The sequence below is a fragment of the Neodiprion virginianus genome, chromosome 7, assembly GCF_021901495.1.
Source record: "Neodiprion virginianus isolate iyNeoVirg1 chromosome 7, iyNeoVirg1.1, whole genome shotgun sequence".
NCBI classification, from domain to species: domain Eukaryota; kingdom Metazoa; phylum Arthropoda; class Insecta; order Hymenoptera; family Diprionidae; genus Neodiprion; species Neodiprion virginianus.
In genome coordinates, this window is record NC_060883.1 from 6427502 (window position 1) to 6441060 (window position 13559).

The 13559-nt window shown below is 36.4% G+C and overlaps 1 protein-coding gene across 12 annotated transcripts in view; it reads right to left on the reverse strand.

The window, feature by feature from the left end:
• LOC124309076 (potassium voltage-gated channel protein Shaker) overlaps positions 1 to 13559 on the reverse strand; it is a 259541-nt gene that overhangs the window by 16691 nt on the left and 229291 nt on the right. For all 12 annotated transcript variants that reach the window (XR_006909166.1, XM_046772327.1, XM_046772324.1 and 9 more), the window contains 3 exons: positions 10060 to 10183; positions 4158 to 4423; positions 1709 to 2352 (listed from right to left, as the gene is read on the reverse strand). Coding sequence is in view for 11 of the 12 variants with exons in the window: in XM_046772327.1 (XP_046628283.1) it covers positions 1709 to 2352; positions 4158 to 4423; positions 10060 to 10183 (1034 nt within the window). In the remaining variant the exon portion in view is untranslated. The remainder of the gene's footprint in view (positions 1 to 1708; positions 2353 to 4157; positions 4424 to 10059; positions 10184 to 13559) is intronic.

The window sequence follows — 13559 nt, forward strand, 5'->3', positions numbered from 1 at the left end:
TTCTGAAATTTTGACGTCAGATTTGTTTCCAGTAACCCCAAAAATTACATTTGTTCTGTAAAGACAGGCAATTTCAACAATTTGTTTATTCACAGCGCTCACTATATTCGCGAAATCATCATAATCTCTCCCTTAAAACATCAACATTGACATATTAGAATTTCAATCACGCAAAAGAAAAAAAAACATGACAGCGTTATCTCAAAAACTGAATATAAATCTTGATCAACCAATTCAAAAAAGGTGTCTCACATATGAGACACTGTGCCGCAAAGGGTGAAAAAGTATCGAAAAATTGTTTCAATTCAAGTTACTTGAATCGATATCTCTGTTTCTACGCACTGATTTTTGCTGTGGGGTCTCTAGAGACCACGGTGTGAGACCATTGACATACACAGGATGTGTGCAGCGTAAAAAAAAACCAAAAATAAAAAACAGTAGATTATCGAGTAGTACTTTACTACATGACGAAATATTGAATAATCCCGAGGGCTCGATTATCCGATTTTTTTTTCTGTCGTAGATTTCACGTTAAAATCCAGGCATAGGTAATTTTTACTGTTTTCCAACCTCATGGCGATCACCAAATCCTAACCTATATTACTTGAGAGATGGTTTCTTTCACTAATTCGCAACATCGTTTGAAGCCTACTCGTACTGCCGGACAGACAGGCTTACGGGTGCAGCCTAAGTGCCTCGTAAATGTTCAAGTTTGCACCGGTAATTCTCCAGTGAACTTTCCGAAGCGTTAGTTTTACGATTGGGTGCCAACAGAGTATTAATATTCATGGTACTAAAGTAGGTGACATTTTTGTTTCCATATGTTTGGATAAAAAAAATTTCCAGCATCGCAAGTCCAAAATTTGAAATTTTTACTTCATGTACTTGATCTCGCCAAATTACCGGCTAGACATTGAAAGAAAGAAAATAAAAGATTACGTCATGTCAAATTTGAAAAATATCGATCAATCGCGGCAACAGCATTCGCTGCTTTCCTGGAGCTACTATAACAATCAGTTGATTTGCGTTTATTCGTAACAACATCGATGATTTAATTCGTGTTTCCGGACATCGGTTGAACAGGTATTATACCGTTTGAGAAGTAATAAGCTTTAATATCAATACGCTGGGTTGTTTATATAATATAAAGAATGAATGAATTCGGTTAAGGAAAACGAATGGAACTTACCTGATTCAATAATCACTACCTTTTCTAATAATACAGTTCAAAGATTCTATATCAATTCACAAAATCTAAATATAATCATAGAAAAGCTCTTCTATTGTCTATTGATACTGTAGGTACTGCAGTTCCGATAGAATACTTTCGGTAATTAAAAGGGTGTGCCTAATGATTAAAGGTATATTCGTGCCAACACTTCTTTCTAGTGAAACGAAGATTCCATAAAATGAATGCAAAGGTTCTTACGTCCGTCGCAGATTGAAACAACATACTGAACGTAAATTGATTTTTGCTAAACTTTTCGATATCCTCAAATATCAATGCACATCATGACTTCGAAGTAATTAGCAGGGATCAATCGTACAGACTAATGCATTGTCCAGCTTGAAACGTAAGTAACTTTTCTCCACGCGATATAAACGTGAACAAGTGTTATTGGAGCCTAAAAAAATGTATCAGCCAGTGCCGATGGTTCGATTACTTTTATAATATGATATAATAATTATCCGTAATGGAGAAACTCACCAATGAACAGGAAAAAGATGAGCAGGCCAAGCTCACGCATCGAGGCCTTAAGAGTGCGACCTAGAATTTGTAGCCCTTTACTGTGCCTGGAGAGTTTGAATATTCGGAACACCCTGACCAGCCGTATGACCCTTAAAATCGCTAGGGACATCGCCTGGTTGGTACTCTTGTCCTGCGGGCTGACCGGAGCCTTTGGCAGGTTGAGCGTGTCCTCCTCCTCGGCCACCACCGTAGCCAGTGTAATGAAATATGGAATGATGGCGATGATATCGATGATGTTCATTACGTCACGGAAGAAGTTTAACTTGTTTGGGCAGGCGAGGAAGCGTACTGATAACTCAAACGTGAACCAGACGATACAAATAGTCTCTATTAGGAAGAACGGGTCCGTGATGTCCGGCACTTCGTCCTCTTCGATCTTTGTGACATTCGCCGTCGTGTTAAACACTTTGTAGTGCTTAAACTCGGGGAGGGTCTCAAGGCAGAAGATCACGATGGACAGAAGGATTACGAACACGGATATGATGGCAACGACTCGCGCCGCCTGCGAGCTCTCCGGATACTCGAATAGCAGCCACACCTTCCTCTGTAGCTCGTGCGACGGTAGTGGCTTCTCCTCCTCTTTAATGAAACCCTCGTCCTCCCTGTCAATCATCACAAAACACGTTCAACAACAAGGTATTTTCCTCGAAAACTTATAAGGATGGTACATTTTTCAGGGAAATCGCACTGCGACCGTCAGATTCGAGGAAAGGACCTTCTCAGTATGCACTGATGTAGGAATTAGCCCCAACATTAAATACGCGACTATGCGATAGCCTTATTATTATCTCACAAGGAAGGTACCCCAGGTCGATATCTCCGATTTCACTTTTTTTGTAATATGTTATAGTAGACTGAGAACTAAGCGACACGTATTTTTTTCAGCTGCCATTAAACACTTTGAGGGGGTGAAACCACCCTCCAAAATTTGGCATGTCAAAGGGCGATTTGGCAGTTTCACCCGGAAGAATGTAATATTTTTTAACCAATCCAACTGGAAAAGTTTTCTTGAGACGAGAAATGAAAAATGTAATTTTTCTCAATTGGAAAAAAATAAACTGCCAAATCACCTCATGACATGCCGTACTTTGGAGGGTGGTTTCACCCTCTCAAGGTTTTTAATGGCAAATGAACAAAAAATGTATCGCTTAGTTTTTAGTCTACTATAACATATTACAAAAGAAATGAAATCGAAAAGATCGACCTGAGATACCTTCCTTGTTAGTTACGTTTACCTTTGTGCTAACGTAAAAAATTATGGATGTTGGTGAATAAGTGGTTGCTCGATTCACTGGGAAATGGTTCAACGGGTTGCAAAAATTTATAATCTATTACAGGAACTTCGTACAAGTCAACAATTGAACTTGTGCTTGGTAAGAATTCTCGAACATCTAAATACTAAACGATATCTAACCAAGCAGATGTTACCAATCGAATGTGGTTGAAAACGTTTTTCAATAAAGCAAGAATCAGTGTAACATTTTCCTTTCGTAAAAATCAATCTCTGGCTCGCCAATGCATAAATTAATATATAACGGTGAAGACAATTTCTAGATTCGTTATCCGGAGCATGATCAAGGGAAAAGCAGACTTAAGGCAAACCGAGAATAATACCAGGATTCGATGAACGAATTGTCATAGTTGCAGTAAACCAGTGCAGGTATCATAATTACCCCCAATCATCGTATGATCATTGATCGTTAATTTTTTTCATCCACTTTGCATGGCTGTTAAAACGTGATGTGATTCATTTTGAAAACTTGAATACGAACAGCCAATTATCTATTCCCAGTTGCAGGATTTCAATTGTCACACGTTATGTTTACATTATACTGCAGAAGGTGACGGTGCGGAAAAGTAGGCATGGCTTACTTTTTGTACTTTGAAACAAGGGGGTATTTACTTATAGATCGGGTAACAAGCGATTTCAATGATTTCAAGCGATTTCAAGCAATTATACATGATTTCGAGTGATTTCAACTAAGTTCAACCGATTTTAAAGTGACTGCCTTCTAAAGTGTTTTGCGATATCAATAACTGACTACCCCCTCACTTTGAGAGCCGACTATCGAGTAGCCGGAAAATTATATTTCACAACAATTGTAACACGAAATTCTTTTCCATTAAAATGGCATCGTACTGAAGTTGTAAGCTAGTTCAGAGACAGTGTCTCATTAATTTCACAAGTAATAAAAGCCCTCCGGATCATTCCAGCGTCAATTTCTCCCGCGAATTACGATCTTGACACTAATGCCAATCAAACTCAAAAAACGTTAGACCTTTTGCCCTTGCATTATACTCCGATACCATCAAATGTAGCGACGGTCGCATTGTTGTAAGCACCGTATCGTTCCCTGGCGTGATTAAACTCGCGTTGTTTTAAAATGAAATCGATGATCCCTCGTACCTGAACTTGTTAGTGGCCATCTCCCCCAGTTCGTAGAATTTGATTTCTTCGGAGAAGACATCGAGGGGCACGTTGACCGGGCGTCGAAGACGACCGCCGCTCTGGTAGTAGTAGAGGATCGCATCGAAAGAAGGTCGATTGCGGTCGAAGAAGTATTCATTTCGCAGAGGATCGAAGTACCTTATCCGCCGCGCTGGATCGCCAAGCAGTGTGTCCGGAAACTGGTTTAGCGTGCGAAGCTGTGTCTCAAACCGTAACCCGCTCACCTGTATCCAGGATTAAGAGTAAGAGTAAGACGTTACATTCAGAAGACGCGATCGTCACATCATGGATTTACACATTTCACTACACGAGTTTCAATCACGGTTACGTTTTCGTTACAGATATGTGACGATTCTTAGTGGAATTAGGAGAAGAGACAGAGAGGCAGAGAGAGAGGGAGAGAGAGAGATAGACGAGTTTGGGTCGAAAGAGTTAGTCGATCTACGTAGCTCGATAATATAAGACGTGTGACGATAATGAGTTGAAGCGTAAATCCTGGCCAGGTAGAAATTTTAACCAAATATAGGACCGAGAATACAAAGACTTCACTCAAAATCTTATTTTACTCATTTTTAACGTCACCGTCTTCTGTACATATATATACGTACGACTAAAAAACCTCTCTCGTCTCAATTTTATTTCACGGACAATTTTCTCCTCACTCATCGTTTCATCTTTTTATCTATACATCTGTGTGTTATTTGTTATTTATTATGTGTTTTTGTTTTTTTTTTAAACCATCAGGATAAGTTTGTTAGACCAGCGACGAATAGTGTCCCTTTAATACTGTAATCATAGAATAACGAATTTGAGTAAGAGTGGAGAAATGAAAGAAAAAAATCGAAGTTCCAAAAATTATACAAAAGACTCAATTTCTCTTGTTGTCTGATTTTACGTGTTTATGTCATTTTCTTATTTTATTGCTTAGATTGTACAAGAAACTAAAATCCTTACAGGTACCTAATCAGGCGTTCAGGCGTACTTTTTTTGCTTTTTTTTATCTATTATTCTTTCCTCCTCCCTCGCATGATATCCAAGCTAATCCGAACACGATTCTTTGTCACGATCGTGCGAACTGAATAACCCAGATCGAATGTAAGATTTTAACTCAGTGGGATGTTTAATCTTGAAGCCACACCCAAAAAGCTTCCTGCCAATCGATCAATAGTACTTAAAACCATATATATATATACATATATATATATATATATATGTATATCATATAATATACTCGTATTAAAAACCCAATGGAAGTTACAAATTGATGTATCGATCAGTTTGTAAACCTTCGATGCTTCTATGTTATTCCGAGAGTAAACAACAGTCCTGAAAGCTCAGTAGTTACCGTACGTTCTAAAAATACAATTTTCGATACTTTTGTGTAAAGGAAAAATTCAACGATTATCGAATAACCGGCGAACATGATGATAGGATTGATCATCGTTTTCTTGAAATCTTTTGAACTAAACAAGGAGCAGGTTCACCAAAGTTGTTAAGTTGATTTTACCATTTTTTTATGTGTTACTAAGTGAAAAATAAGTACAAAGTACAAATTAAATTTTGATATGACAATTTAAATGTTAAAATTACAATAATTAGAGTCATATTTACTAACAAAGATGTTACAGGTACACTGAAAGAAATTTTTAGTTCCGGTTACCGCTCGGTCCTTAACTATTTTCATTTTTTACCACAATCGAAAAATGTTGTTCTAGGTAGAAAATGAAAATTAGTTTTCTAGCTGTTACCGGAAAGTCTAGCATCCGTTACTATTCTTTCTCATTACGATCACTGTTACTAGATTTTCTTGCAACTGTTGCAAAAATTCAATGCTTGTGCAAGAATAAATTGACGTTAAGGCCTTATTTGACCAAAAAAGTAGAGTAAACCGAAGAAAATGATTTTGCGTTGCAATTACCAAAAAAGGCTCGACAACAGCGCAAAATGGTTTCGCGTACCTCGTTTTTCGTAAATCCAACAATATTCGAACAGTTTTTTTTAACGATACCTGTTTTGCTGAATTTGTCTAGTTACTATAAGAAATGAAATTTTTCTCAGTGTACATAACACAAATAAAAAGTGAACCTGCTTGGACATTAAGTTCAGTTAAATTTTTCTATCAATTTACTATCATTCACGTGCAGAAATGAACAAATGCGGACTTTCAGATAAATTTTCTAGTCAGCCAAACTGCTAATATAACTGGTTACTATAATAACGTTTAACGTCGATCGTTTGCACGGCGAAGAGTGCGGAGAGAGAAGATTTGAAAGGTGATAAAGTGTCATTTGGCTACTGCTACACGTGTTCAAATATGAGCTAACATCGTAAAGCGGATAGAGGAGCGACAGTGGCAGATGGTACCTCACCAACTACCCGAAAGCAGCTCAATGGATTAGTAATGGCATTGTTCCAAAAAGATTTCCAATGACTAAAGCAGCATTATTCATTGGGTAACATTCTGATGATACATGCAACTCATATATTTTCACTGTATCTTTATTCATAGCGAATACTTATCGAATGACTGACGTTATGACCTGAAAAAGTCTATTGGAATGTTAACTGGTACTAGAACCAAGGACTTTATCGTAACGCCGAATTGCTACTCTTCTCTAATTCTCGTTTGTAAATTTTTCAACCAATTTTATCACCGTTGAATTCTTGTTGCAAAAATAACGTTAGTTCGTCTCCACGCCTTTTGAAGTATGTTGTAAATGTATAATCGTTCCAGGAATTTATTGCTACCGGTTAATAATACTTGACCCTCGACTAAGAATATCAATCTTTTAAAAAAAAAAAACAACAACAAAACAAAGTATAACTTGAGTAATTATCCCGTATAAAAAAGCATCGTACGTATTGTGATTTAAATGGTTTACCGCTACGGAAATAAAACGAATTGCGGCAGAAGCTTTGGGATCGTTTTAATCGACGCAATGCAGTCGTGTCAACCTCAGAAGACTAATAATTCCCTGGCACATGGCAATCTCGGTGCTTATATACATGGTTCCCGATACCAAGGTGAACTTGGACTCTAGCCAACTTTCGGCTCTAGGTCACTACTGTCTTGGGTTAATCTTACTCTAACGGAGAACCCATAAGACGATAAAAATAAACACATTCCCGACAATCAACCGGACGATCTCAAATGCGGCAGCTATGCGGATCAGTATGAAAATATCGTAAATTTTCGCCTGACCGATTCTACACGCACTTATAATTTTTAACGTCTCTGTATGCACGGATTCACGACTATCCGCGATATCCGATGTCGATCGATATCGATCGAGCGATCTGCAGTCATGCGGAATTCTCGAAACGATACTTATTTTATTTCTTTTTTATTTATTTGTTTTCAATGTAAATTACATAACCAAACATGTGCCGATAAAATGTATCGATCGATAACATTCGACACAATTCACGACGCCAAGTGAAACATCATTTATTTAAATTCGCCGAGAAATGCTTCGGGCTAATTATTTTCTCAGACTAAATCCGTAACGTTAATATAACAAATCCTTTTACCAGGATTGATCGTTCGAGTAAGAGTAAAATTCGCTTACGTTGGGTTGGTTTGGGTGCCGTTGATATAACAAATCCTTTCACTAGGACTGATCGTTCAAGTAAGAGTGAAATTCACTTTGATATTTCAAATTCTTGATTCTTGAGGCTTAAGTTTTTCCCGCGGTCATTTCGCGAACCGTAAAATGAAGTTCTATTCTCGATGCGTGTGAAAACGCATTTTGTTAAACGGGTAGCAAAGTTAGTCGTATTAAAAAATGGTAACGCTTTCTTTCATTCGCTTTTGAACACGTGTCAAGAATCATCACACAGAATTTCGAAAGAAAAGTCTTGAACCATTTTTAGCGTCATGGTCACATGGAGCTTTCTTCAAAGTTGATTTTACTAAGAAAATAAACTCTTGTTTGGATTTCGAGTATCTAACGAATGTAGTGATTGAAATGACATTGGGAGTACTATATTTATCGCAGTGCAGACTTTGAAAAGTTTTGTTGCAAAATAAAACGTGTATTCCAAGGTTGACGAACGTAGGTTCATTTGTATAGGTACGTTTGAAATTACGTGTCTATAATTAAATCTTCCCTGACCTTTGCCTTTGGCCATCACTGTTTATTACTTCATTAGCGTTACGTTGTTCGCATTACATTCACACTACTATGTAGTGTTCTGTTCAATGAACAATTGGCAACTCGCACTTTACAGAGAAATTCATGGAAATATATTATCCACATTTTTTTATACAGGTGTACTGAAATATACCGTCTGGCTTTATTTTTCAAGAATGTTTCTGAATTTTTAGAAATCGTTCTCACGTGTGAGTTATTTCTTCAAAATGTTTTTCTGATAACTGTACATACGATCCTTGGAATTTCAGTAGAAATAAGTTTTGGCAATCAAATTTGCCGTGATCAATTTTAAACAATTTTGACTTGATTTATTTTGCATGACTCGTTTTCGCCCTGAAATTACAAGAAAATGTGATGCAAATACCTGTTTAGTCGTCTACATTGAGAGAAATTATTAGTTCCGCTTACCGCTCGGTCCTTAACTATTTTCATTTTTTACCACAATCGAAAAATATAGTTGTAGGTAGAAAATGAAAATTAGTTTTCTAGCTGTTACCGGAAAGTCTAGTATCCGTTACTATTCTTTCTCATTACGATCACTGTTGCTAGATTTTCTTGCAACTGTTGCGAAAATTTAATGCTTGTGCAAGAATAAATTGACGTTAAAGGCTTGTTTAACTAAAAAAAGTAGAGTAAGCCGAACAAACTGATTTTGCGTTTCAATAACCAAAAAAGGATCGACAATAGCGCAAAATTGTTACGCGTACCTCGTTTTTCATAATTCGAACAATATTCAAACAGTTTTTTCAACGATGCCTGTTTTACTGAATTTCTCTCAGTGTACACTAAATTTTCTTGTTATCAGAAGAAATAAATATTTATGCTTGGTTCGCATAATTATTTCAGTTGAATAAAGTTTTGACGACGATTTATCGTTCCTTCAACGTCAAATTGTCGTAATGGTTACCAAAAGTATCGTTCAAGTGATCGTAACCAGAAATAATGAGCACATCTTAAATTCTCACGTTACAGCTAAAACACTCATTTCTATTTTGTGCCTACAACCATATTTCTCGGTCGTGTTATAAAATGAAACTTGATGCTGAATGATACGCCAGTCTGCTAATTCGACAACAGGTACTTAGAAACCTTCGTTTTCATACCTGCTTCACCAATCCAGTGTTTTTAACTGTGCACATATGATGTTTTTTATGTCAACTCGACAGATCTATTCCTCTTATCATTTTTAATTCACTTCACGAATTTCAATACGATTCTCCAGTATCGAAAAAGTACTCCAGAATTTTCTCAAATTATTCCAACCCATCTCAAAATCAGCCTTTTTCATAAAAATCAAAAAATCCCATAACAGGATGTCTTCTCAATTTGTGTTGTTTCGATTTTTTTTCTTTTTCTTTCAAAATTGAAAATATTCAACAAACCAAAAACTAATATTCCGAAAATTCTCAAAAAAAAAAATTCCAAAAATTCTGTGTTCTTGCGTCGAACTATTCAGAATTGACTAAATCATAGAAAATTAACGGTTGGAGGAGAAAGGTATAAAAATAACTTTAGGATCAGGTACTTCTTTGTAATCGGAGAATCGTGTGAAAAATTCTTAAAACGAACCGAAAATGGTGAGAGAAAATCATCGGTCGAGTTGACATGGAAATTAAGCCTCATACATACCTCCTGTTCTGTCGAATTACTGAAACGCGGTCATGTTTTATCGCGGATATATAAAAAGTTAGATGAACATTTCTTACGTTGATGACGACCCTTTCACAGAAGTCATGATCGTGAGGTATAGGCTCGAAGTGTGTGACGCCTGTGTATTGGGTGTGGGGGTTTGGCCCGTCCTCGTCCTGGCTGCTGAGCTTTGGCAGCGATCTGTAACAACGAAATCGAGGGTTAAAACACCGTCAAAAGTCCCATCCTTTGATTCGCGTGATGCCTACGCTAGGTTAGGTTAGGTTAGGTGAGGTTAGGTTGGGTTACGAAGTGGTAAATATTGGTGAACGGTCGGTAAGTGCGTTACGTAAAATTTTGTTAACATTTCGACCCGATTAGGGGCCCTCCTCATAACGAATCGATTATTTATTCAACTGCCAAGAACATAGAATTCAACAGTTTGGAAGATGAAATCAATAGGTATTACAATATTAAGAATTATCATCCATTGTACATTGGAGAGTAACATTCCAAATATTTATTCTAACTGACAAATGTATTATAAACAATTAAGGGGAAGTTTAACTTGTATAAGAAGATCGGAGTATAAAAACACTATTCAGGAATCGTAAGGTTGAAAAAGGAGAGAGACGGTTCTTCGGATTAGATCATCGAAGACCATTGACGGCTGCTTCAATCGGTGAACAATGTATATTATATAGATGATTTACACTTATTAAATAAATTAGCGGTGAGATATTCCGGAAAGCAAAAGGTCATAAGGTTGAAAAAAAAGGATGCCGACAACCATTGTTAGGTTATGTTAGGTTAGGTTAGGTTAGGTGCACCATTTGTGGCCCACCCTTGTACAATTCTGTATTCATAACGAATTCAACTTTCGATCCCTTGAATTGCTCGTTTCACTACCAAAATCCGATGCTGAGCAAGTTTTTTTTTATCTAGAAAGCTTTCAATACTCGGTACTCTGATTAGAGCTTCTACTGCTACGAATTTTTATAGAAATCGGAACATATCGAATTATTTTGTACAAAATTGTATATATGCAGTTTTTAATGAAGAATTGTGAATTTTCTTTCAAAATTGTAGTTCTTTTGTAGATTTTTTAATGAAACAATACAAATTTTCACGACAATCCACAATTTTTTTTATGAGAAACAATGTATATCTACAGTTTTGTGTGAAAATAGTTTTTTGTGCAAAATTATACGGAATGTTTCAATTTCTCTGAAAATTCGTAGAAAGTCGTAGAATCATTTTCACCAAGGTACACTTCATTGTTTGAAAATTAGTCTTTGTACGGATGAAATCACTTCCGTATCGTTTGTGATCATGACTTATTAAACTTCACGCAATAAATGTGGCGACAGCTGGTATTACAACAAAGGTGAGAAAAACCGGTACGTGTGTAACCTGTAGTTTAAATCCGTGGTGGTATCCTGAATGAAAAATAGTTAGGCTAAGGTCCGATGAACAAGTTAGAAACACATATGTGTATACGACGCTCCTCTCGAAATAACCAACCTTCTATGACCGAAGTGAGTTCTCAATGAGAGGTGTAACGTGAAGAAATTTAAAAGCAAGTTATTTATTAATAAATATTATTCGTTGTAATGTGAACTCCTGTGGGATTTTATTTGTGCCAGATTGTCGAGTAAATTTTCGAAATATACCACAATAGGTTGTACAATAGGCTGGTTCAACAAAGAAAATTGTTTTTTTTGTTATTTCTTCAATACTACTCTCTTATAAAACTATTGTTTATGTTGAAAAACAATTCCCCTGAAAATTTCAGCAGTAGAGGTCCTGCTTTCGAGTTTTCGTTTTCGTATTGCAATAACAATTAAAAAAAAAAAAAAATACATTCCTCAATTCACTGCAGTCTCGAATTCGCGTATCAATAATATCAATATACATACACGAAAATAAAAAATAGCCAGAGATCGTTTTTTTAGGCAACAATATTCAGTATAAAAAAAGCTCTCCAGATATTTCATTCGGTTTTGCATATTTTCAGAATTATTCTGACTTGAAAATTCAAAATAGAAAAAAAATAAATGAATAAAGAAATTGAATGGTCAAAAATAATCGTATTGTATTCAAGCGTTTCAAAAATGAAAGCGACGGTTAAGGCAAGTATATTTTTTTTTTCCAGTATTACTTCAATGTAAAAACGAAAATTTGAAATTGGGGCCTCTAAATCTTATCCGATCGATCTCAATAAATTTCCAGAGGATTTGTTTTTCGTCATAAACAAAACAGTTTCATCATGGAGCAGCGTTAAAAAAAGAGAAAGCCCAAAAAAAAAAAATAAAATAAAATCTCTTTCTTTTCGAGTCAACGACCATATCGTACAACGTGTTTAAAAACCTATAAACACGTACCCTGTAACATACAATGGGTAAGTAAGTTCGATAAACGTAAACAAGATGGCGGCCGTTGTTACAAGTCTAATCGGTTGCGCAACCGCAAGATAAAGTTTCTCCACGCTAAATTAGACCCCGTATACGTACCTCTATACACCCCAAATATTATTCGGCTGTCGTGGAAGTGAACAATAAACCGGGTGAAGAACGGGGCGAAGGACTAAGCTCGTGTGTGTTTAGAGAGTAGGTATAAAAGCGTCGGTCTACCTGCCGCACAATATAATCCGCGTACCCGTAAAATGCCATGCGTGTTTCAGTTGGAGGGAGAAGGGGAAGAAAAAAATTAAAATAATAATGGTAATGGAAAAAAAAACAAATAAATGAAAAAGAAACAAAGAGGTAAACGTGCCAAGGAACGTGCTCGAATACAAACAACTGTATTACCGGCGGATGCAGATTACAATCTATCCCGCTCAAAGTTTGCATGATGGCGATTCCCCAGCTACAAAGTGCTTCCTCGACGTTGACCTCATGGATAATTTTCCGCAATTATTAACGCCTGGCAATTCGGAGAGGTAAAATCTGCCGATACGAATAAACGCAGCGTTCACCGAACGTGAGAATGTTCAATTTGATAAGCCTGAATCAGGCTTAAGTTTTTAACGTTATTTTAACGATGCATCTTTGGACAAAAAAAAAAGAAAACATCGTTATTTTGCAAATTTAGGATTACTTGAAATTTAGTAAACTTTTAATACTGCGTCGATAAATTCAGATTTTGTACATTTCAGTTTTTCAGATTTTCTAAAGGTGCAATATCGTGATTTTTGTTTTAACGTTTCGATACATTAACGTTACTAACGTCAGCCTCGTTCAACTGATCCGTATAATCGCGGCTGTAGAAACAACCGTTTCCTCATTATTCAGAACCTGTTTGTATAATGCACGTGAAATGATCGCTCGATCTGAACCGATTCATCTCATTTTCAGTGTATAAAAATTCAGGCAGAGTACGTTTAAAATCATAAACTATATAATATAAATCTTTCAGTATTGAAATCGTTGAAAAATCGAGGACAAATGTGTGTTTCAAACCATTTATATATCGAATCTACGGTGAACATGCCGTGGGGTCATTTTGACCCCGTGTGGCAAGCGTGAGGTTTGAGCATGCAGAGCAATATGTGAAGTATCAGAAAAACAAATGGCAT